The 27,528-nt window shown below is 35.5% G+C and overlaps 1 protein-coding gene across 6 annotated transcripts in view; it reads left to right on the top strand.

Moving 5' to 3' along the window:
- The first annotated feature begins 4,355 nt into the window (after window positions 1-4,355).
- mcf2l2 (MCF.2 cell line derived transforming sequence-like 2) overlaps window positions 4,356-27,528 on the top strand; it is a 76,673-nt gene continuing 53,500 nt past the window's right edge. For 2 of the 6 annotated variants that reach the window (XM_084100580.1, XM_084100579.1), the window contains exons 1-2: window positions 4,356-4,747; window positions 22,133-22,216. In XM_084100580.1, coding sequence (XP_083956706.1) covers window positions 4,666-4,747; window positions 22,133-22,216 — 166 coding nt within the window. In that variant the 5' untranslated portion in view covers window positions 4,356-4,665. Of the gene's footprint in view, window positions 4,748-10,781; window positions 11,034-13,131; window positions 13,367-22,132; window positions 22,217-27,528 lie in introns of those variants that run through there. The other 4 variants (XM_084100582.1, XM_084100581.1, XM_084100578.1 and 1 more) reach the window with 3 other exon arrangements.

The following is a 27,528-nucleotide window of genomic DNA, read 5'->3' as shown; positions in this document are numbered from 1 at the left end:
GACTCATTTACAAACCGAGAAAAGAGACCTCATCGCTCGAACAAACGAATTATACTATTACTGCCGATAATACAAAAATCATACAAGAAATGCAATAATATTCCTTTTATTAAGGGGGGCATTATACCATGTACAAACCAGAGACGAATCTAACATTAATAGTCAACACATGTACATGTGATTCTGTATTTTGTCAATGTGTATCATTTTAAATAACAAAAGTTATTTAATGTGTGGATAGATTTAAATATGTATAGAGTGGGGGGAAATTAATGTTTTCATGTTACTGTCAGTGTTATTACAATGTTTTGCCATTTTTTAGGTTGGTTGACGAAACTACGACACGCACATCTGTCATGCACATGTCGGAAGGACAAAGTTCTTTCCACTGTAAAATAATCATTTCTTCCTGATAACAGCCACTGTTGTTTGTTAAAATATTCATTCAAATGAACATATATCGTTACAACTGTGAGAAATTTTCATCAGAATAAATGTAACTGCAAATAAACTGCCACTAAAGTGTGTTTTTGTAATGGTTTGTATTTATGTTGACATGACAAAGCTAACATACTGAAATTCTATAATTAAGCTTCTTCTTCTAAGACACAATTTTGTCAGTATCCTAGAGCTTTAAAGCTACAACTCGGGTTGCTACAGTATATCTTTTCGGATTGGACTTATGGTTTTCGTTAAATGGACAATCATAGACTTACATTGAGGTGGTCAAAACTTTTATATAGAGTATTTTAGCTTCATTACATATCTACCACTAGCAAAGCCTTGCAACTAGCTTAATACATGTTAGCAAAAATAAATTGCGGGAGAGGTGGGATGTCTGAAACAACGTGCTCATTCATGCTAGCAGCATGTAAAAACATGTTAGCAATGTGCTAAAATATGCTAGCATTATAATAAAACATACTAGCAATGTGTTAAAACATGCTAGCAATATGTTAAAACAGCAATTGGTAAGACATGCTAGTAACATGCTAATTCATGCTAGCAACATGCTAATCTATGAACATGCTTGCAAAATAATGCTAGACACATGCTAAGACATGTTAACAACATGATAAACTTGCTAGAAACATGAAAAAACATGCTAGGAAGCTTAGTGCTTATACGTCGCTTTCGAGTCGCTGCACATGAAGTCTAACACGTATTAAGGTAGGGTAGGAGATTTTCAGAGAGGCTAGACATAGTTAGCTGATGTTAGATGTGGTGTTTTTAATATGCTTTAAGACAAACCATGTGCAAATTCATAAGTCAACACCATTGCTGGTGTTTCTGACGTCACAAACTACCTTGTAACCAATCATGTCAACGTGTGATCATCAACAAGTGGATCTCTGAGCTGGTGTGAGTGAGTGGAGGCGGGGATAATTTGCATATTCATAGAACAGCATACTAAATGAGGCAAGGGTGTACATTCAAGCTATTTTAAGGCATGAATAATTTTTGGTGAGTCAGTTTGGTGATCAAAGGTGATTTTTAAAGGATCAAATTATTGACTATAGGGGGACTTTAAATAGTTTGCCAGGTCAACTTAGGTAAATGGAAACCCTACTTAAAAAGAGGTTGTTCCACATTATTAAGCAAGTCACAGTTCTCATGCAATATGGGGAGGAAGAAAGATCTTTTCAAAGATGAAAATCATGAAATGGTGCAATGTAATGTAAACAACAACTAATATTGTATGAAAAATTAATGGAGATTATCAAACTGTCATAAGATTTGTTAGTAATTGACAGCACAAGAGAACTCGGTCAGATAACTCGGAAAGTGCTTAAGGATAACTTAAGGAAAGTGTCTGTCAAAAAATTAATTATAAAAGGACAGCTATAAAAAAAAATCACGAAGGCTGGCAGTGGCTTACATTTGCATTTCAGCCACTTTCAACCAAAGCTCACAAAGATAAAGGTTTACAGTGAACTGAAGCACTTAAGTGCAATCAAACAAGTTAAACACTAAAAAAGTTCAGAGTAAATCAATTTAAGTTGTTTTGTATTTTGCCTTTGGGGAGTGTAGGCTAATAGGCCTATGTTCAAAAAAAGCTGTTCATTGTAACCTGGAAGATATAATTTTTTTAAGCTCTGGTGGTTTCGAGTTTCTGTGTTAGTTTGTGAAAAGACTTTAACGTTTTGTTTTACAACATAACACACAATCACACCCCAATCGTGAAATTTAGGCTTAAATGGAAGTAGCAAAGAAGTTGCTAGCGATCACAAGTTTACCTGCCTGACACATTAGTGATAGCCTACAAACAATTTATTAAAAACGGTGGCTTCAAAATTCACATTTAAGGTATGATCGTGAGAACAAAGCTCTAGAAATGCTAAATCACAGGCTTTATTTTACTCATAAAATTTAAACCGATATTCTCGTGAAATCTCGAGGGAATCTTAAGATGGCCTACAAATGGACGTCAAATGGCTGAGCAGCGTTTCCCTCGTTTCTTTCTTTTATCGGTTACTATCTCAAACAAGTTAGAGCGTCCTTTTAAAGTATACATTTATATAAATTAACTGCTAAGAGATATAAAATGCAATGCAGCTCGTTTCTGTGGGTTAGATCAGCAGAGAGGATGGAGTGTTTTTTATTTTTATTATTCATATGTTTACAAAACCGGACAGCAATAGAAATAGCTTCCTGTTCTTCTTCCTCGTCTCAACTTGGCTAATTTATCGGGACTCCCAATTGTTATGGTATGAATTAACGCTGCAAAAGAGCATTCAGTGTGTAGATTGATATATGATCTGTTTGAACTCAATGGTTTCACTGACAGGGCTTAGAATAAGCCAGGATTAGGTCTTATTTGTCGTATATGCAGTATTTTGAGTCGATCGGCCACAGCGATATTGATTGCTCAAAAATAATTTTTGTACATTAGATAGCGTGTTTGCAACATGAATGTCACAGTCATACTCGTGTGTCCAGCTGGAGGCGCCGCAGTTCAGGTTTCATGCATTGCTGTGGTTTGTTACAGGACCTGCAGCGCCACCTGCCGGTCAAACAGCAGTAGTTCAATATTTATTAGGCTCTAAATAATGCTATTACATTTCCTCTATGCAATTATCTGGACATTAACTTTAGCTAGCCTTTCCATTTCCAACAGTCTTGTTTTATGTCATTATTTTGGTATAAATAAATATATACCAAATATTTTGAGTGAAACATGCACCATAATTTACATGTTATGGCACGAGCACAGATGGCGTCCCATCACTGAGCGTTTCCAAGGAGAGGATCTGGCTCCCATGGGCAATGTCAAGTAAGATGATAACAGCCCTTCAGCTCACATCAAAATGTGGAAAAGAGCCCAGCTCAGCCATGTGTGGATGCAGCTCCTCCACAAAATGTAAGTCAATAAATGAAAAATAAAAATGGGGAAATGAACGGGGAATTTAACAATTGTACAGAATGCTATTTATTATGTTTAGATATGGTTTGATAAATGGAATTTATGACATTCCATATATTTATATGTTTTAAAATAATAGTAATAATAATTTAATGCATTTGTGTGGTGCAGATTTACACAGAAGTGTTTAGAAGTCAAATATTTACATATTTACAATTAATCACCTGCCCAATGCAACAAAAATACTATTTAAAAATGAATGGAAATCAATTACATTGTTCAGTATGATAATTACATGCTACATAATTTGCTTTACTCAGTTATGGATGTATTCAATTAATACCTCAATAATATATAGCCTAATATAATGTAGATATATATTTTTAAATATTTTACAAAATATGCTGTTACACAGGCTGCATGTAGTAGTAGTAATAATACATTTTATTTTATGCATTTTTGAATAATGTGTTCTATTAATATATATAAATAAGTTAAATATAAACAGTTATTCATGTAATATAATATAGTGTAGAGTAATATTAGATTTAATTTTTTAAAACATTTTACAAGAAATGCTGTTTGACAGGCTGCATGTAGTAGTAGTAGCCTACTAATAATAATTATTCTATGAATATGTTCTATTAATAAATAAGTTAAATATGAAAATGAATAGTATAATGTAATATAATATAATGTAGAATAATATTTAAAAAAATTAAACATACAAGAAGAGATGTTGTTTGACAGGCTGTAATAATAATAATACATTTTATGGTATGCATTTATGAATTATACATTTATGAATATATAAATAAGTTAAATATTAACAATTAATAATATATATATTATAATAATAGTTACATTTGATAAGAGGTGCCATTTGACCATGACAGCAGAGGCTGCATGCATTAGGCTCCACTCCACTGAATCCATTGTTCCATGTTTTGTGTGAGTGGATCTCCGTGTGTCTCTCTGAAGGCAGGTATAGCCTCCCTCCGATTCTCTTCCTGGTGCCTGACACACAGTCTTCAGGATAGAAGCCATAGAGCCGCTTTGAAGAGTCCAGCCGGGATCACTCCGGCGCTGAGATTCATAATGAATGATTAACATCACAAAAGCCCCTCCGCGACTCCACACTGTAGAACAAAAGAGCCGGATTCATCTCTCTGGTGTCTTCCATCGGAGATCTCCATCCAGGGCTGGGAGCGGCCGCTGGCTTTGTGAGAGAGGAGAGGAGAGGAGAGGAGAGGAGAGGAGAGGAGAGGAGAGGAGAGGAGAGGAGAGATATACACCCTGAGATGCTCTGCAGGCTGGAGGAGGACGAGGAGATGTCTCTACTGGAGCTTCAGCAGAGGGTGGACTGTGTCCTCACTCATGTTGGTGAGTGTATTATCCTCTGCTGAGGAGGATAGGGGTGTGTGACAGCTGTGGTTGAGCTTTCCTCCGCTGATTCAGGGGCGATACTTGAATTCTGGGGAAACCCTTAGGTGAGGTTTGCGGGTGTTTCCTGATGGATAGTGATAGAAATCAAGCTTGATCTTAGACCTCTTTTTTTATTTTACCATCGAATGGCACGTTATCACACGTCATTCAGAGCACAGCAGGGCAGCAAAGTGACAAAATGATTTTTAATTATATTTGTTTGTTTTATTAGTTGTATAATGTAAGACTTCATTTTTCGAGGTTATGGCAATGTCTTTGCATGAACTACCAGCTTAGTAACGTCTGGCACCTTCGGAATCACATTGTTCAATTAATTTCAAATATTTTCGGCAAAACTAGAAAATAAATGAAGAAAATAAAGAAAATAGGTAAATAAAAAAAAAAGAAAAATGCATATTTTATTTTAATTTTATTTGTTAACACATATTTGTTTGTACATTTAGATTGAAATATTATACTTATAATAATATTATTAAATATTATATTATATATTTACATATTTAAAATTTGGCACTGCATTACCTGCCCAAAGTACCAACATATATATAAAAATATGTTGGTACTTTGGGCAGGTAATGCAGTGCCAAATTTTAAATATGTAAATATATAAATATCAATCATTTAATCATTTAATTGTATTACTTTTTATTTTAAGGTTATGGTAATGTCTTTGCGTAGGAATTACCAGATAATTAGTGGCATCGAATGAGACTATTTGTGTCAGAATCACATATATACAACATTCAATTACATATTTCAAAATTCAAGAACATAAATGCAGCTCATGGGGGATTTCACAGCATTATGTTAAAAATCAGCTTGTATAAATCGAGCCGAATAGGAAATCTGGATATTTTTAATCCATCTCCTCTCAGATATATATATATATATATATATATATATATATATCTGAGAGGAGATGGATTTCCTATTATTTATATATATATATATATATATATATATATATATATATATATATATATATATATATCCTTGTGCTTCCCCGTTCCAGTGAGTGAAGTAGGTTATTGTGCCATGCTGCTGTTCCTGCTGTCCCGCATGAGAGAGAGAGAGAGAGAGAGAGAGAGAGAGAGAGAGAGAGGCACTGCTCGCCCCCACTGCAGCCCTTAGGGGACGTCAGGCCGTTGCCATGGAAACTGAGATTGGCCAGTTCAGCCATATTGATTCACGGAGACACACTCCATGCTTTAAACACGCAGTCCCTGCTTCCTAAGTTTATTATCCGCATTATAACACACACCGCTGCTTCAGATTTCTGATTAAACCGTTTGCTTTCGGTTCACTGCTCTGAGCTGCACTTTGGAAGCTAGGAATATCCAAACGTTGCTAAAAGATATATAACGTTAACGTAACGGATGGCCTCTCAAACCTGCCTTTGGTTTGGAGTAAACAACATAAAAATAAAAGAGTTAATGCTTTCCGGTGATCCATCAGAGTATCGGCGAGTGAGTCACAGATGTGACCATCCGGCCCTCTAATAGCAAGATGACTAAACACTGAGAGCTTCTGCTTTTTGATTGGTCAGCTGTGATGATATCACTCTCATGTTCATTTTAAAGTGATATATTGCACCGTTCTGGATCTGTATTGCATTGCTCATGAATATTTAACAAGCCAGATGAGCAGGCAAGCATAAATAATAGAGTAAAATATAAAATAATAGGATCTATAAAATAATAGGATCTGGCCAGAATGTACATTTGCATTTATTAGCTTATATAATTCATATTTATATTAGACCTTTAACCATTTTTTTTATTTGAGTAAGTAAATTAATACATATACAATTCATACATATTTATTTAAAAAAATAAATAAATAAATAATTCTGCGAGGATGCATTAAATTGATGAAAGGTGACAATAAAGGCTTTCACAGTATAATGTTACAAAATATTTCTATTTCAAGTAAATTCTGTTCTTTTTTAACTTGCTATTAATCAAAGAATCCTGACAAAAAAAAGTATCACGGTTTCACAATAATCTTTTTTTTTTTTTTTTTTTTTTTTGATCTAATAAAAGCAGCCTTGGTGAGCATAAGAGACTTCCCAAAAAAATTTTTCCCACCACAAACTTTTGAACGGTAGCATAAGTATAACAAACATTAAAAACATTGGAGTATATTTAATCTCTATCCCTTTTTGTTAAATTTTAAAGATTTTCCCCAAAAAAATTATAATATTTGACAATATTTGAATAATTCCGATGCGGAAAAGTTTATAAAACACTAGAAAGTGTTAACAACATCATGTTTCTGCAATTGCAATGATGTAAAAAAAAAAAACTGATGTTCAAATCCGCTATGAATCATGGGTAAATTCGCTAACCAGGAAAAAGGTGGATAGGGTGAAAACATTATAAAGACCTTTTATTCATGATTTTTTTCAAAAAACACAGTTTCGTAGTTGTTTTAGTTTTGTTCTATTTTCTGGATCGACTTCACCCTGAGAGTGTGTGCTTTAATCAGAAACTACTCCACTGTCGCTTAAAAGTTGTTAAAAAAAAAAAAAAAACAGTGTTATTCAGTCATCCTAATCTAATCAGGATAAAGGGATTAACATAAACAAGCCAAATACTGGGCACTGGTACACACACACGCACACGCACACGCACACACACGCACACGCACACACACACACACACACACACACACACACAAGCTTAAGTACACACACACAGTTCTTTCTAAATACAAATCAGTTGGGAAATTCATTCATATCATTGTAATTGTCATAATCATAACATTATTTTTTACAGAACCTGTTTTTTTCTGCATGGCTGCAGTCCGACAACATTGTTTTACACTCCACAAAACAACACACACACTATTGTTCAAAATTCTGGGGTCTGTAAGATTTTTTTAAATGTTTTTGAGAGAAGTCTCACCAAGGCTGCATTTATTTGATCAAAACACAGTAAAAAAAAGTAATATTGAGAAATAAAAAATTATAGTTTTCTATATTTATTATATTTAAAAATGTACTTTATTCCTGCAGTGGCAAAGCTGAATTTTCAGCATCATTACTCCAGTCGTCAGAGTCACATGACCCTTCAGAAATCAATCTAATATGCTGATTTGATGTCTTATATTATTATTATTATATCTGTAATTATTTAATTAATTTATTATTATTGAAAACAGCTGTGCTGCATAATATTTTTTTGGAAACCATGATCATTTTTTTTTCCAGGATTCTTTGATAAATAGAAAGTTCAAAAGAATATAGAATATAGACATCTTTTATAACACCTTCAAATGACAATTTCATGTCAAATAAAACTACTTTATTAGTTTTTTTTAAATCTCACTGAGCGGTAGTGTATGGTTATAAAATATCAGAACTGAATACTCTTAACTTCATGTGTAAATCAAAGTCTTTCAAGCTGTCTTAAAGAGACCAAACCTTTTTTTACGCCTCGAATATTAGACCTTTTACAAGAAACTGCAAAAAATAAAACACAATAAATAGCAATTATTTCTACGATTTTTGTCTGTTCGTTTATGCTTAGTTCCTGACCGCATTTGGGTTGTGACATAAACTCTTAAAATTCTATAAATGGCCTAAAATCCTTGAACTTGGCTTTGTTGCAAGCTGCCATCGGCGTGACATATCTCCAAAGACTTGGACTCACAATAAAACGGAGCGATGACGCTCAAAAGGTGAACAATAGGAAGGTCACTGTGCTTCCTTCCCTCCTCCCCCCGTCTGCTTTTGTGTGCTCCTCTTGGAACAGCTGCACTGTTAAAATCAATATTCTATATTCACACTCCCTTTCTTTCCATTTTCTCAGCTAATAGAATCCATTAGATTGTCAATCATCGAAGCTTTATTCATATCCTCTTTACTCCTCCTCTCTCATTGTGCTGATGTGTGTTTTGCAATCTCTCTCAGCGATGCTGGACCCTACAGAGTGAGAACGATGATTTAAAGAGGAAGATAGTGAAGCGTACAGTATTTGTCATGATTTGACATCTGTATTAGATATACCACACACTGAGATCCTCTTAAAATAGAGTCCAGTAATCAGATTACAGCAGAGACTGAGATTATCTGCAAACACACACTGGTGTCATAATCTGAAGCCAGAGACACACATTTTCAACACACCTTGTACATCTGTTGGTTTTGTCTCATACTGTAAGTACTAATGGTTTCAGACTGGAAGTTCATGCCTTAGTAGGTAATAGATTTTTGGTGTGTTTTGGCTGGTTGCCAGTGTGTTGCTATTTGTTTGCTCAAGTGTTTTGTGATGTTGCATGTTGCACTTATAGGGTGCATAGACAGGGCTTGGGTCTCTCCTTCAATTTAAGATCATGTGTGTCTGAAATTGCATACTTTTAGAGTATTTATGAATGAACTTGCTTCTCAACCATTATTGCAGTGTTTTAGGTATGCCGGTGTGTAGAATCCCATGCAGGACTGTTACGGCCCATAACCAAATTATATTGCTCGTTTCATTTTATAAAAATTAATAATGGATATGGGTTGAATATATAATCAGTCAGTCTGATTAACGTTAATAATAATAATATTTAAAAAAAAATTGCAAGTCAATAAAATAAAAAATAAAAAGTTTGTTTATAATAATAATAATAATAAAAATATTAAAACAAAACTATGTCATGTCAATATAATAAAAATTAATGATTAATCCCACAATTTCCGATGAGTATTTAGAATACCATATATAATATAATATAATATAATATAATATAATATAATATAATATAATATAATATAATACAATACAATACAATACAATACAATACAATACAATATAATATAATATAATATAAAAAACTATGGCAAGTCAATAAAATAATCATTTTAAATAATATCATGCATTCCAATGAGCATTTATAATGCCATAATGTAACATGTGGCTTGTTTGTATAATTATAATGAAAAATATTAAAACAAAATTGTCATGTCAATAAAATAAAATGAATGATTAATCCCACGATTTCCAATGAGTATTTAGTATTTTTTTTGTCTAAAAATATAATATAATATAATATAATATAATATAATATAATATAAATAACAAACTATGGCAATTCAATAAAATAAAATAATAATATCATGATTTCTGATGAGTATTTATAATGCCATAATGTCAGATTTGGTTCATTTGTTTATAATAATAATAATAATAATAAAAACAAAACTGTCAAGTCAATATAACAAAATTAATGATTAATCCCACGATTTCCGATGAGTATTTAGAATACCATAATATAACATTTATTTATAATTTATGTATTTATTCATATATAAATGATGGCAAGTGAATAGAATAAATTATGAATGCCATAATGTCTAAGAATAATAATAATAAAAAAATAATTCCACTTTTCTTTTCCACTGACCCCCTTGCACCAAAAATCCCTAATGAGAGTTTTCATTATAGGATGTCACCATGCTGCACAATAGCTTACTATACCATACTGCACAGTACAGTTCGAAAAGCTAACACTTTTATTCTCAATTTATGGACATTCCATTCACACTTGTGTTTGAGTGCTTTAGGAAGAGATCCAGACGGCTCCAGAGTAAAAGAGTGCCTTATTTTACAAGCACAAAGCTTTCCATCCACAGGAATGTCTGAAGAAGTTATCCGTGAAACATTAGCTCACCTACAAGAGTGACAAACATCCATGAAATCACTGTTTGGGTTTGTTTCCCACTTTTTGCTTCTCAATTTAGGATATTACAACTGTTTTCCACTGTCAAAGGAACTGAAAAAAATGATTTGGATTTAACAGTCAGCGCCACATGATGCCGTCTCATGTGTGAGGGTTGCGGGGAGGGGTTTGTGTGTGTGTGTGTGTATGTGTGTGTGTGTGGAGCGGGGCTCTGTTTTGGGGTGGAGAGGGGAAAAGGAATCTGTGTGTTTGTGAGAAGTTCTTCCTGACGTTCTTTAACCACAGAGCGCTGTGAAGTGATGAATATATCGCTGAGAGAGAGAGAGAGAGAGAGAGAGAGAGAGAGAGAGAGAGGAAACTACCGGCACTTCTTGCATTCTCAAAGATATTTGTAGAAACATGTCCGTGTGTTACCTGCGTTTCAGAGGCACATGCTCCTCTGGTAACATCTTATTAGACTCTCAGGAGTGAAAGAGACGTGAGGGAGTGTGTGGGTCACTGCGGCTCGGACCTCTCGCGCAGCGCGGGACCGTCGGCACAATGGGTTCAGTTATGTGTGAGTCAAACTTTTCAAGACGATTTAAAGAGTATTTGTGCCTGAGGAAGAATGTGTATGTTTTTGTGTTTCTCTTCGTTTATATTTCGGAGAATCATATGGCCTACGTTTCTGTCATTTCTTGAGAGTTACAGCTCTGTTGGCTTTGGTTGGGTGTTGTGAGGTGTTTCTGGGGGGAAAAAAAGAAAAAGAGGTTTATGGGCTTAATAATGATTAGACACACAGCAATGTGACCAGAAAAATGTGGCAGTAAATTATTCCAGTGATTCTGAACGGGTTTACTTCTTCATAATCCTGCTGTGGAGTTTTGTTTAGTCAGATATGGTTAAGAAAGTTCACTTCTTTTTTAACATAGTTGAGTGAGGTCAAAAGGGTGACTGTCAGAAGCTCTTGATAGTTCACGTGAGGATGAAAATTCAATCATTTATGTCTTTACAAAATACTTTATGTGTTATGTGGAAAACAAACATGAATTTTGAAGAATATCCTATGTCTGTATGGATGTCAAGCTCCAAAATGACAAAAAAAAAAAGTATTTTAAAGTGGTCCATGCATCTCAAGTTTTTTAAAACCACACGATTGTGTAAGTAACATACCGAAATGTAAGGAATTTTTTTTACTTAGATTTTTTTCACATTTTTGCCATTGACTTCTATGGGAATCTGTCATTCAGATATCAACTATTCAGGTTTGACTATCCAATTGTGACTAGTTCACTAGTACATGTTTTTTATATACTAGTAGCCTAGTTGTTCATTAGATACTAGTAGGCTACCTATTAAATATCAGGTTCTAGTACTTATTTCGATAAGATATACTTTACTTATAATCTTCCCCTTCAGAGATGTTAATTGTTGTGATGAAATGACTGAATCCGTGAATTGAACTTGAGAACCAGATCAATCAAATTCATGAACGAATCATTCAGATCAATTTTGTAAACAAGATAAACTGATTGATTGAAAAGTGACTCAAAAGAACGATTCATTACATTTATTCATTTAGCAGATGCTTTTGTCCAAAGCGACTTACAAATGAGGAAATTCGTGAATCGGACATCTCTTCTTCTCTCATGCATTCTATGGGTGCTTAACCTCTGCGATTCTTTTAAAATGCTTTTCATTGTTTTAGAGCTTGACAGCACCAGTTATGTGGAAAAGAGTGGTCATTTTTTCCTTTTGTGTTCTGTGTTAAACTGAGAGCTCTTTTAGGAACAACACACACTAGAATGGCACACACACACTCAACCAATAGTACTGCTTGCTGCAGAAAGTCTCTTGGGACAGGATGAATTATTACGATGCAGAAGAGACTGAGTATGCACTGCTAATCATTTTTAAGATTTTCCACTAAAAACATTGAAAAATTGTGTCCAGACATCCGCTAAATCCGGTTAAAATGACATAATTTTTAAATATATTTTTTCGAATTTATTTCATTCTAAAAATGCGAAAAGTTACAATTAGCCACAATTCACTCTCAGAAAAATGTGTAAAAATTGTACATTTAGGGATACAACAGCTTGTCACTGGAGCAGTAGCCTTAAATGGACATCTTTGCTTCTACAGGCAGATAAGTGACAAGCTATTGTAAAGAGACAATACAAATATACAAAGATATTTGCACGTTTCTGACGCTGTATGTTCTTGTTTAGACAGGTGGGTTAAAGTGTGTGTGTGTGGCCTGGTAAACCCTACATTATGGGGACATTTTTTGGTCCCCCTGAGGAAAACAGCTTATAAATCATATTAAGTGATGTTTTTTGAAAATGTAAAAATGCAGAAAGGTTTCTGTGATGGATAGGGTTAGTGTAAGGGAATAGAATATACAGTTTGTGCAGTATAAAAATCATTATGTCTATGGAAAGTCCCCATAAAAGATGAAAACACAACATGTGTGTGTGTTAGGATGTTGTGTAGTGAGAGCTCTGAGGGAGAGACTGTGCTCTCAGGTGGAGGTGTGTGTGTGTAAGTATATCCGCCACAGGAGAAGTGAACTAAAATAGTTCTCTTAATCCAGAGACCGCAACGCTTCTGACCACTTATTCTGATCTGTCCCTGCTTTTCTCTTGATCTTACAATTCACACTGCTTACGCAGGAGCCACACACAGCTAGTGTGTCGTCCAGAGAGCCGTAGTTGAGCATGAGCAGGGGTATTCTGGGTTTGTGCTGCAGTATGGATGGCTCTCCACGCTATCAGAGCATCCCGTCCCACTGCTCGGTATGTGGGACGGGGGCGTCCTTTTCCTTGATCCGCATCTCGGCCGGGGAAATGGAGTCCTACCATCGTTTTCTGGGAGTGTGTCTGGAGACTGAATTAGCAGCGAAGAGAAGTATGTCTTCCTCATACACCCTCACCTTCCGCTTTCTCTCTGGTTTGCTTCTGATGCAACTTTAGCTAAAAATAATGCAGCATTGGTGCAGAGAAATGAGATGTTTTAGTTTAGTTGTTGTATATGTGTAATTGTGCTGTGAGTGTGTGTGTGAAGCAGCAGTGTTAACCATCAGACGCTCTTAAAGAGGATTAAATGGCTGGGTCAGATTTGCAGTTTCATTCATTATTGTGGCTAATTTTGTTGTGAAAACAGAAATGTCAGAGCAAGGGTATTAATATTTCTTGGTTTTTAATTGTTTTGGCATATTCAGCTTTGTTTGGGTGCATTAACCTTTTTGAGCTGAAAGGAGGAACCGAAAATGATGAGGATGTCAGAAGTCAGACAGTTTTGTCAGACATGAAGAAAGAAAATGAACTGATAGTATGAAATGAAAAATAGATTTTTTTTTCAAGCATGAAGAAAATGAACTGATTGCAGTCATATAATATATATATGTGTGTGTGTATATATATATATATATTCACATACACACACATATATATTCATGTTATATTCATTATTTTTATATACATTTTATACATCATTTTATTATGATTATTAAGAACTGATAGCACAGTCTATATATATATATATATAAATATATATATATATATATATATATATATATTAATTCTATAACACATTATTATTAATCTCCAATTATTTAGATGATGCTCTCATCCTGTCTGAGATTGGTGTGCGAAAAAAAGGCATAGGATGGTTGAAATTTTTGCTTTCTACTTCAAAAATGTGCTGTAAGTAAAAAAATAAGTGACATTGTTTATGTCCATCTAGATTTTCCCCTTTAGAAACATTTTTTAGACTAAATCATATCGTGAGTGGTATATGGCACACATATGCGATTAGCTCCTTAAAGACGACCAAACTCCCTCGAGAGTCTCTTTAAAGCACGCCGGCATAATCAAACGCACCTGTCTGGGTCAGCAGACATACCTTTACACAGCCCATATCTGAACATCCTAGTCAAACACATACTTGTGGACGTGAGTCTTTTTGTGGATAGTTGTTTTTACATAAACTGTTCTGAATTAGGGCAATTGGCTTAATAAGAGCTGTTTTCTTAATTCATTACAATAAAAAAATATTCGGAATACTTTCCGAAATGCCTCCAAATGCACTCTCACTTTATAATGGCCTGTTTGTTGCATTTGTCTTGCTTTGTGGAATGGAGGTCTTGATTGTTCCAGGTGACAGGGTCATTGGTATTAATCATTTTAAGGGAGTTTTTGTTGTTCTGGCAGATACAGGATGTTGTCTGACATTCTGATTCGTATCCATGTGTGGCGGCTTCCTTTTCCGTAGGGATGTGGATCGAGATTTTGAAGACTGTATGTTGGAATTCTTTGCCATTTTGGAAAATAGATCATTGTCACCTCTCTTTCTGAGTGCACATTTTTGTGTATATCACAGTATGCTTTCATTTAAAGAAATGGTTCACACAAAAAATTTTAAGAAAAAGTTTGAAGACGTTTATATATATAGGCCTTATATATATAGGAACCTATATATATATATATATATATATATATATATAGGCTACATACAGTAGTCAACATTTGAAGTGGATCAAAACCTTTCATCAAAGTTATACATGAATTTTGAACAATATCCGTTCTTGTCTTGGGACAACTCAAATGTTGACTACTATGTGTGTGTGTGTGTGTGTGTTCCACAGAAGAAAGAAACTTATACAGAATGACATGAGAGTGAGTAAATGATGACAGAATTTTCATTTTTTGGGAGAAATGTCTTTTTAAAACATAACAATTATAGCAAATTATAATGAATGAAGAATTACTATATTACACATATATAATCATTATGAGGCTTTAAGCCCATTCACACTAAGAACAATAATTATAAAGATAACTATAATGATAACTATATAAGCGTCCACACCCATGCATGATAACATTCTGTTTATTATAAGTACCAAAGACTTATAGAATTACACAAGACACGCGTCACTCGTATTGTTTTGAATGGGGAAAAGTGCAACGCTCAATATGGCGGAATAAGTCCCGCCTTCTAAATAAGAGCCAATCGGTGATTGGTAAAGTCATCGCGTCACTGCAGTACTTCAGATGTGCGCTTCCACTGCGCATGCGCAATACCTTGATCCAGACTGAAAAATTACGTTTTCTGTCATGATTCGAGCGTTTAGAAGCTTGGCGAACAGTTTTGGAGAATTCGATTTTTCCCCATTCAAACAGATAGGAGCTGCACTTGCATGTCCGAGAGGCGTTTCAAAGATGGCCGCTGAGTGAAATGACTTGTCTTAAAGGGACTTTGATAAGTGCACACTGCCGTTACGTCGCCTGTCGCTTTAAATGCTCAAGCTCTTTAAAGCAGAACGGATTCTGATTGCCCGTCAATGTTTCCTTTGAAAGTTATTCCAATTATATCTTTCCTCTGTGCCGTTATAGTTTTAGTATGGACTCTGCTATTCCTCTAAATGTAGAATGTTTTTTAAAACTATATATTATCATTATTGTTATAGTTATCGTCCTTTGTGTGAACGGGCCTTTATCTGAGCTGTATTGCTTTGTAATAGACGCCTACAGTAATGTGAGTTGTGTGTGTGGGGGTTTATGTGTGAGTGTTGGGAGCATTGGGACTTCTTCCCCTACTTTCAGTGATTTCTTTATGGGAAATATGATAGATTGTGGATCTTGCCTGCAATAAAATATAGAGATCACATTTAGAGCCTTTGATAAAGCTTTACTTCAAACATTGACCTTCTTGTGAAACATTATTAAGCTCACAGGGCTTTGATTTTATGATGATTTTATTTTGCTGCCTCAGACTCAATTGTCCAGCCTTGTCCTAAAGTTTTTTTGTTTTTTTTTTGTCATACAGCAGCACTAATTTATAGAGATCAGAGGGAAGTCGAGCGGGACAATAGACTGGATGTCATGTGGACGCCCCTTAAATGTCTGAAATGGGATTTAGACAGGCTGTGAAGTCAAGCTATTGTGTTGATTCTGTTATAGTTACTCAATATGACATGGAAAACATGTGAAACAAAACCTAGTAGAAGTTTCTCATATTGTGCACTATAGGTGCTGATGTTCAGAGACCCCCTATGGCCCGTGATCGAGTTCCAAACTGGATTTGTTTACATGATATGCAGCAGTGTCCGCTGTTTGACTGCAACCGTTGATGCATTGACCCCAAGTGAAACCATGAATATGTTACATAGAGGAAGAAGATGAGACCTCACAGAGCTGATTTGTGGTTTCTCTTCCAGCAGCTGAAGATCGAATCCATTACAGTTTGTCTTCGGTCAACACATAAGGGAGCTTTCTATGGCCCTGGAGCAAGAGATATCAATGTTATTACATGTTTTTCTGAATAATAAACAGATCTGGACAAACATTGAGCATCATGTCATTTACCAACAATCAGGTCTTGCTGTCTGTCTGGCTTTTTCCCCCCTAAACTGTTTTATTCCTGCTGTATGGCCTTTTAGAGACAAATGGAAAGCTAAAATACCTTCAGTCCTCTCGTGCCCCTCAGCTAAATTTGGTCACAGTGTTCCCCACTGCATGAACTCCTCATTGCATGTGAATGCAATCACTGTAATTGTGTGAGTTAGTGTGTTTAGCAATTGCTAATCGTAAGTGAGTTTAACATTGGTTCTGACATCCTGACCCAGGGGTGATGCTGGGACAGAAGCAAGCATTGTCTGGTGTGGACGGCACAGGTGATTGACACTTGATCATCTCACTGCTGATGGGCTGAGTGATTAATGAGCTCTGTAATGACCTATTCATCATCCCTTGGTAACTAAATACTCTTAACAGGACCTAGTCTGAACAATTAACATAATACTTCTTATGAATGGTCATGATGTACCCTGTTGAAGCGAAGACTTCACATAAATTTGCGTGTCCTGCTCTTTATGTGACCAAATAGAGAATGAGAAGGTGACGTCACGCGTTTTCACTCCGTTGCATTTCAGGAAGTCGTCGCCATATTAGAAGGATACGCTATCCGTTGCCATGTTTACTTTCTTGGAAATAAATGGAGAAGGAGGAAGCTAAAGGAAAGGGGCTCTGTCGGGAGAGACTAAATAACAACGGCAGGCATCAACAACATGGACCTGTACGACCTGACAGCTACAGAATGGACATGGACATACCCTGACATAGTCAATTAAGTTACCTGGTTTATGGTATCAGTGCCTACACAATGCAAAAGTTCAGACGCTTTAAGTCATTAGAAGCTTATGAACAATTCTTCTGCGGCTGGGTGCAAGACGTACAAACCCACAAACCTGTAAACTGCGAGAGCTCAGTCATACTTGAGGTTTCAGGCCTCATTCATATGTGGAAATAAATCTGATATGAATTGAATGCGTGCATTTGCACCTGCCGTGCAAGCGGACAGATCGGATATTCCCCTGTCAATGCGAGTTGTACGTCATTGAAAAAAGTGACTTTTTGAAACGGTACAGATATATCTTTTGCGGTACAGATATATCTATAACAAATTCATCAACTTAAATTGACTAGCAGAGTATTCATTTTGTTCGTTTGTGTTTGTCGATTTGGCGCTGAAATGTGTTGCTTTTGAAATCATGCTGAGTGCTCGTTGCCGCTGCTGTCAGTTTAGTGACGAGCAGTTTCTCTAAAAGCTGCCTGAGCCCCTTTCCTTCCCAAGAAACTACGCTGTATCTCAAAATGCAAACAAATATCAAGCTGCTTCTCTCTCTCTCTCTGTCGCTATTTCTCTCAGTCTCACTGTCGAAGTTACCATGGCAACCATGATGGCAACGGATAACGTATCCTTCTAATATGGCGACGCCTTCCCGAAATGCAACACGGAGTGAAAACATTGTGACGTAACTCCTCATTCTCTATAGACCAACAAGATGTGGGCTTTAGGGGCTGTTTACATAACACCGTTTTCAACTAAAAACGTAAAACTTTTTATGCGTTTTGGCCGTTCGTTTACACGACAACGGCGTTTCGGGTGCCTGAAAACGCAAATTTTTGAAAACGGGTTTAAGTGCAAGTTTTTGAAAACGATGACATCATGCGCATGCGTATTACGTGTTCAGTCTATAGTGTTTCATCGCCATCTAATGGCCTGTCAGCAGAATTCAGCGTTTTTAGTCGTTTTCGCGGATCCGTGTGAATGTGGATCGTTTTGACAATGTCAAACGCGGAAAACTCAAAGGAAAAACTTCTCAGTTTTAAGCACATCGTTGTTGTGTAAACGTACTCTTAGTTCTCCATTTAATGCTGTGGTTGTGTGAACTGGTGGACAATGGGAAGGAAAGGAGCAGAAAGGCCATACAATGCCTGAGCCGAAAACACTTATGTTTGGGGAAATGCTTCTTCTTGGTACATAAACATAGTTGTTCTCTCAGGCTGTTCATGTTCAGTCCAGCTGGACTCCAAAGCATGTGATTTTTTTTTTTTTCTTTTCTTTTAAGCTTTGCTATATGGAATACATCTTACTCTAAACTTCCCTTTCATCTGTACCATCTCTTCCCCCCAACCAGATGCTCACTGGAGAATTTTTGCTAGAAACTGGTACTGTTCTCTCGGTTCTCCATGGAGGAAACTCTTTAAGACTGACAGAGTCATGTGGCTGGAAAAAGTGAGTGGAGACGAACTGTAATGTGTTGCTTTGTATAAAGCTCACGAAGACGGAGAATACTGCGAATAGACTTAAATTACAAACACACAGGAGAAAAAGGAACACAACAACTAACATAAAACGAGATCAGACAAGGAATTGAAAAAACATAGGACTTATAAACACTGGGAGAAATTGTTAAAGATACAAAACACCCAAACAGAATGATTAACTAACGAGAACTCAGGCAAACACAAGGGAAATACAGAGTCTTCCCACAAATATTATCCTCTCTCCACTGGTTAGGCAACACAACTGAGGAGATATAACAGATGGCGGGGATCTTTGGATGAAGGGGTTTAGAACTGGGTCCAGTGTCAATTTAAATCACATTGATCAAAAAACTAAAGCAGTCCTAGGTCAGAGACTAATTTCCCTTTGATTTGTTGATGTCCTGAGTAAAGATTCTCTCTGTATTTAAACCAAGGCCTGTGTTTTCAAAGCACCTCACATCATGCTCACGGTCCTTGAGTTATTGTGATCAATACTAATACTATTCTGAATCTGCTCTATGAAATGTGATGCTCTGTGAAATTAATCTTATTCTGTCAAGCTTAGGTAATATAAGATTGACTGCTTGTTGGCAAACTCATCCTCCATCCTTGCAATTATAATATAATTCATCTTTGAGAAACTTCCCAGTTTGTAAAAATGTTCCTTATAGACTACTCCCAAATTTGGATGATGCAGCTCTACAAAACTTTCTTAAATGTGCCAATCCACTAAAAACAGCTGTTTTGAAATCATTCAGTGATTTTTTTTTTTTTTTGTCAGACATTTTTCTTTTATTTGTGAACTGTGGAAGACTCTCGTCTTCCATTGGTTGGAAAACAAATAGCCCTGTCCCAAACTCACACCATTGGCTGAGCCAGTGTTGCTGTTGTTTGGCTGGTCTGGATGAACAGAACATTGATTTGATAGTGGCAGGGGAGTCAATCTAAAATCTACCCTTTAAATTAAGATAATGAATATTTGGTTTGGCTTGGGGTTTGTTTTTTACAGCGCAACCCTGCTTCCCAGACTCAGGTCAGAGGGATTTGTGGTCTACTTTGACAATAAGCCAGTTCCACTGAACACAGAGGGCAGTGGACCATGAGTCTGCGTGAAATGTGTGTGTGTGTGTGTTTTATTTGCACATGCTTAAGCCTGCAACCAACAGCAGTTTTTTGTCACCTGTGGAGTTTAATCTCTTGGCATGTTGACCATCATCTGCCCTGCTACAGAAAACCTGCTTCTATTGTCTGTTAATGAGTTTAATGCTACTATATGCTGCTAAAACAATGATGATGTTGATATTCAGGGGTCTTCGTTCTTTTTAAAGCCAATGACTTTTTACCCTTTTCAGATATTTTCAAAATAGGTAGAAACAGAAAAGCAAATGGAAAATAATTAGCGTAGCTGCGGTTAATAACATTTCAAGCAAAAGGAGGTCATGTGCATTTCATCTGATATAACTGGAGTACAAGGTTATGAGATGTATTATTTGGATGCTTTGCCAAAGAGAAGTGTCTTTAATCTAGATTTAAACTGGGAGAGTGAGTCTGAACCCCGAAAGCCAAATGTGAAAACGCTCTCCGTCCTTTAATGGACTTTGATATCCTAGGTACTACCAGAAGCCCAGATTTTGTGATCTTAAAGAGCGTGATGGATTGTAGAGCAATAGAAGATCAGTTAAATACACAGGAGCTGAACCATTTAGGGCCTTATAGGTTAGTAGCAATACTTTGTAATCAGTACGGGAACTCAATAGGTAACCAGTGTAGAGATAATAAAATTGGGGTTATATGATCATATTTTCTTGACCTGGTTAGAACTCTTGCAGCTTTTCTGCATCAGAAACAGATTACACTTTCCGTATATATAGCTTTGTTATCGGCATAACAGTGGAAACTAATTCCTTGTTTTCTAATAATTTTACCAAGGGGCTGCAGCATGTATATTGAAAATAGCAGAGGGCCTAACACAGACCCTTGTGGCACTCCAAATTTACTGGATAATTCCCCGTTTAAAAAAACTAAATGGTAACAGTCTGAAACACCATCTAAAACACCTTAATGCCTGTCCCTAATTACTGAACAAAAAAACAAGTAAATCTCTTGTACACTCTAATGCATTATCAACATTTTGCATTATCAATGAGTAATTTTTTTTGTTTTTTTTTGCTAATGTTTTCAAATATATTTGTAAAAAAAGTTTCATTGTTTGTTTTTTTCTGTCATGGGAGTGGTCCTGTACGATCCAGCCACTGTGACTTTCCACTGGGGAAGTCTTTGGCTTCTTGTTGTAATTCATGTACAGTACATATCAATGGTTGTGACTCCACTGCCAGCTGATAACATCTGGTTTTCACATGCTCCTTGACGCACATTGTTTTTCCTGTAGAACACACTCCAGAAGGATGTGCGAGCACTTAAGAAAAAAAAAACTTGAAACATGTTCAGTTCTGTAAGCTAAGGTTGTTCTGCGGTTTACGGCACACCACCCGTCAAACATTATGACTAGTGGTTTGAGGATATTAACTACAATTCATTGCTTCAAAACTTCCTAACATCAACGCACAACAAATACATCCCAAAATTTCAGTAGTAACCCATTAACGTTGTTTGTAGCTTACAGCACGTTTCCTCACAAGATTTAACAGGGTCTGATAAAGAGAAGTCAATGTTAATGCAGTCTTTTGTGTACGTGCACAGAGGAGCTTTTGTTCGTCTACAGACTTCATTGGGATTTAGGGTGACCCTCAGCAGATCAGTAGAGAATAGTAGCGCTCGAGTGCTCTTTTGTAAAGCCAAAGGCATAAAAGAATGGCTTGTTTGAAGGAGCTCTTCCCTGATGAACGGATACAAACCAGAGGCTGTGTTGATGGCTAAAGGTCGTCTCTAAGGAAGCAGCTGTACAGGGGAAACTCCTTCCAGAGCAGGCACTCACTCTTAAGGGTTGAGCTACTGATGCACTCTGTGACACTGTATCTTATCCTGAACATGATTTTTACAAAGTTATGTGCATGTCGCAGTGATTTTATTTGCCCCTGTTCTTTCTTCTCTTTCCTCACAGATGAGATTATGCAGCAGGAGATCAGGCCATTACTGGCTGTCGATATAATTGAACAACTTCACAGGCAATTTGCTCTTCTTTCAGGTGAGATATGAATGTCTGTTTGCTCTTTAGGTTGGGATAAAAAGGCTTATTGTTTTTTTGTTTTTTCAAAAGCAATGCACTTCCCAGCTCTCTCGCTGTTGGTGATGCTTTTGAACTTTGACCCTTTCTCGGTTGAGAGGAAGAACGTGGGTCAGGTTTCTGTGGTGGCAGCTAATTGATGCTAATGCTCACAAATCACATTATGTCAGTACTGTTGTACAATTCCCAGCCCTCCATTTCCTCAGATGCTCATTAGCACTCAAAACCAGAGAAAATAGACTTCTGCTGTCTCGTTTCCCCATGATGAATATTATATAAAAATGAATAGAGAAATACCCAAAGGACTTATTGATGATAGTTCATGAATTGAGAAAATTGTAGATTTTTTTTTTTTTTTGTCAAACAGCACAGATCATTGTTTCACTCAATATGATACTGTCTCTTTAAATTAAATTTATCAGAAAAGCATGTACCAATACCATGCACAATTTATCGATTCCATATTGATTATCTGCTGATGTTTTCCAATTTATCAGTATTGGTCACTATTGGATATTTAATTGTGCATGTTTAAATAGTTTTAAAATACTATATTTAGTATTAGTAATAGTAATAGTTTCCACTATTTTTAAATTTGGATTATCTTTGCTCCTAACTAATGTTCAATAAATTTCTTTAAAAACTTTTTAAATAAGTTAAAAGCAAAGTTAAATGTAATATTTAGCAAATTTCAAAATCAATATCCGTTTTTCATATTGTAAAATTATAATGCCTAATTCACCTGATTCATTTAATTTAAATTTTTTGTATTTTTTGTTTATCTTTAGAAACATGTGTGTGCGCTTGAATTTTTTTTTTTTAAATCATTTCTGCCGGTGAGGTTGTTCTGTAATTATTTAAATATGTTTTTATTCATTTACGCAAAATAATATGGAATTTTAATATTGCCCATTTATTGGTTATCAGGCATAACTAAATTAATATATACAAATATAAAATAATTATCTGCTTATCTGTATCAGCTAAATAGATCAACTAACATAATCTTTATAACATGTTTAAACGACAAAATACGTTTAATAACGCGTTTTAAGTTGTCCTTGTTACAGTGTAATTATATATATATAGTAATATTAATTAACTACATGTGCTTATAGGGTTAGGGTTAGACTTGGGGTTTGGTTTAGGGTTAGATGCATGGAATTATGCATAATTTAAATGACTTTGGTGAGTTTTTTTTTTTTTACCTGTTTGAACCTAAATCTTTTTTGTTTACCAGCTAATGCTTTTAGCCACTAGGCTACGCCTATGTGTAATAAGGGTCCACTGGAGGCAAGTTGAGAGATGAGAACCCAAGTGCAGTTTATTATAACAAAAACAAAACATGAAACAAAAACATGGCGTGGCATGAAAACAAAAACCAAAGCATGAACATGAACATTGCACAACAGCAGACTACAGGAAACAATACTTGACACAGACACATGGCAAACAAGAGGGCTAAATACACAGACTAATGACAAGACAAGGGACACCTGTGAACAATGATCAGACAATTAACCAATGACAAGACATGGCAGGATCACATGACAAACAGGGAATCACATGACAGACATGGAAACAAGACATGACACAGAAACATGACAAGAACAAACCCAAAATCGTGACACTATGGAAGTCATTTTCTGCCAAATTTAAATAAATAAATTAAATGAATAAAATGAAAATTAAAACCAGATTAACGATTTCATTACAGAAAACAGTACGCAAAATATGTGACAAAATTGAGAATGAAATTAAATGATTTCATTTTCACAGCATTATCCCTGTCAAATTGAAAAATAAAATGCAATTGGTGATTTCACATTTCATTTTCACTACAGTCTCGAGGCAAGACTGCCAATATTAAAATGAAAAGCCAAATGTGAAAAAGAAACTACAAATACAGTTTTTACAATGCTCTTTATTAATGCTCACGCAATAATAGTGACACAATTCAAATACAAATGTAAATTTTCGTTTTCATTTTAATTCCTCTTTTATTTCACAGTTTTCATTTTCGTTTTCATTTTCAAAGACAACCTTCATGCAAATTCTATGTTAATGAGTGGGTGTGGCTTATTCTAGTAACGGCGCTAGTAGAGGCACGCCTTCTGTAAAGCGAAGTCATCAACGTCCCGTGTGCATGAGTTGAATGTGTGAAACGAAATTATTTAAATGTGATTATATTGTAATCGAGACGACGAGATATGGCGAAATCTGTTAGTGAGCTTTTGCGAGAAGCTGCCGCAGCGTTAGAACATGGAAACAACCAGCCTGACCATGTTAGTTATGATGTTAGACTCAGACTAGACCATAATCGATGATGAGGTTCATTCATGCATTAGGCTGTTTTGGAAATTCAACTATTTGAGTGTACAAAGGTCTTAGGTCTTAATAACAACGCCCTTCAGCCGTGACTTATTCAGATACAGCACTAGCCTGTATCTGTCCGCTGTTTAACTGTTACATGTCTTTTGGTTATTTTAAGTTTGTGTACAAAAAGAATCACAATGCTGATTTTCATTTCATTTCGTTGCATAGATACTTATGTTTCGGGATTAATATTTGTATTGCGTGGTAACCGTTTTATAAAAGCAATAAGGTACTCTAGGCTAGTGCTGTATCTGAGTAAGTCACGGCTGAAGGGCGTTGTTAGGCACGACGCAAATATGAAACATTGGCCGAGGTTCTCGGTTAAAGCTAGCGGGTATTAATGTCTGGCTATAATTGTTGTAGAAATTGTGTTACTAAGACTTCTGTACACCCAAATAGTTGAATTTCCAAAACAGCCTAATACATGAATGAACCTCATCGTCGATTATGGTCTAGTCTGAGTCTAACATCATAATTAGGTTATGAATTCTAGGTTTACAGAAGGCGTGTCTCAGCGCCGTTACTAGAATAAGCCACACCCACTCATTAACATAGAATTTGCATGAAGGTTGTCTTTGAAAATGAAAACGAAAATGAAAACTGTGAAATAAAAGAGGAATTAAAATGAAAACGAAAATTTACATTTGTATTTGAATTGTGTCACTATTATTGCGTGAGCGTTACTAAAGAGCATTGTAAAAACTGTATTTGCAGTTTCTTTTTCACGTTTGGCTTTTCATTTTAATATTGGCAGTCTTGCCTCGAGACTGTAGTGAAAATGAAATGTGAAATCACCAATTGCATTTTATTTTTCAATTTGACGGATAATGCTGTGAAAATGAAATCATTTAATTTCATTTTTTGCATACAGTTTTCTGTAATGAAATCGTTAATCTGGTTTTAATTTTAATTTTAATCATTTTATTTATTTATTTAAATTTGGCAGAAAATGCCTTCCATATACGCCACCATCCTGCTTAAAGGAATAGTTCACTTCAAAATTAAACTTCTGTCATCATTTACTCACCCTCAAGTTGTTTCAAACCTGTATGCATTTCTTTCTTCTGATGAACACAAAAGAAGATATTTTGAAGAATGTCGGTAACCAGACAGTTGATGGACCCCATTGACTTCCATAGTAGGAAAAAAATACTATGGAAGTCAATGGGGTCCATCAGCTGTTAGGTTACAGACATTCATAATGTTGGTAAGACAACTTGACAACTTTATTGTCACAGATGAAAATGAAACGATTAGGCAACCGGCAGAGATAAAAACAGAGATGTTTGCGACACATATATTCTATATTGACTTTTAATGAATTTTAACCAGCCTTGGTTGTGAAGCTGCCGGGTGGTACTGAGGGGTGATTAACTATACAAACCAATTAATATTAACTAATAAAACAGAAGTGTTTACTGCTTTTAGCACATGCAGGGTGAAACAGGGTGGAAAAACTTACACGCTGAACTGATGTAAGTGGGAGGGACATCATAAATACAGACTCGCTGCTCTTTAGAGAGCTTTTCCATTCCTTCCCATCCCAGTCAGATCTCCTAAGGCCTGGCTTGCCTCCCTGTCTTCTCATCTGCCAAGAAGCCTGCACCAGCCATCAAAACCGCACGGGTTACGTAAAGTTACGGTTCAAAACAATCCCAGCATACTCTGTGCAATCTATTTAGCTGACTCCTCTTGTCTCGAGTGCTGTTTTCCGCTGAAAAGCACAGTGTCATCCATTAGGTCTCTGTGAATCGCAGGGGACGATCAGAAATTAAGTGTCCTAGGTGTCATTAGTGAAATCATTAAACCACAAAGTATACCAGTCAAAAGTTTTGGAACGGTAAGATTTCTCCAATCTTCAGTTTCACATGATCCTTCAGAAATCATTCTAATATGATGATTTGATGCTCAACAAATATTCATTATTATTGTCAATGTTGAAAACAGTTGTGTATGATTTGTTTTCAGGATTCTTTGATGAATAGAAAGTTCAAAAGAACAGCATTTATTATAAAATAGAATATTGTAACATTATAAATGTCTCTACAGTAACTATTGATCAATTTAATTAATCCTTGATAAATAAAATTATTGATTTATTTTATCCCCCCCCCACCCTCGCAAATCATCATAATAGAGTGATTTCTGAAGGATCATGTGACACTGAAGACTGGAGTAATTATGATGAAAAATCAGCTTTGATCACAGGAAAAAATTACACTTTACTATATATTCACATAGAAAACAACTGTTTTAAATTGTGATAATATTTCACAATATTACTTTTTTTTATTATTATTTTATTTAATCAAATAAATGCAGCCTTGGTGAGCAAAATAAACTTCTTTTAAAAACATGAATAATCTTACCGATCTAAAACTTTTGACTGGTAGTGTAGGTTTTACATTGAAGACAGATGAGATGGCGGATGTGTGTGGTTTATACATATAAATGAAAAAAGAAACATGCACACACACACACACACACACACACACACACACACACACACACACACACACATATATATATATATATATATATATATAAAAATAAAAATCACCTATACATAACCCAAGTGAGGAGTTGTGGCATCTAAAGTCTAAAAATGGATGAACATGTGACATCTGAGTGGATCTGCCTTATTACTGCAAACAAACACATCTTTCTCCAGAATTCCCCTCTGGAATGAACACAATGCATGAGAAGAATCCCTGTTAAATGAGGCGATTACGTATTCACACTGACAGGGACAGTGGCGAATATTTTGCTAAAAATAAGTAAATAGCAAAAAAAAGAAAGAAGTACATTTGGAGATACGTCAGGCTTCGTGATCCTATAGCAGGGGTTTTTACTGTTTGAGCTCAAAATGAAAATATGACAGTATGTGTTAAAAAAAG

Source organism: Abramis brama (genome assembly GCF_963993115.1).
Source record: "Abramis brama genome assembly, chromosome: 23".
Lineage (NCBI taxonomy): Eukaryota > Metazoa > Chordata > Actinopteri > Cypriniformes > Leuciscidae > Abramis > Abramis brama.
The sequence above is the reverse complement of the archived record's forward strand: the minus strand, read 5'-3'. Positions and strand labels throughout refer to the sequence as shown.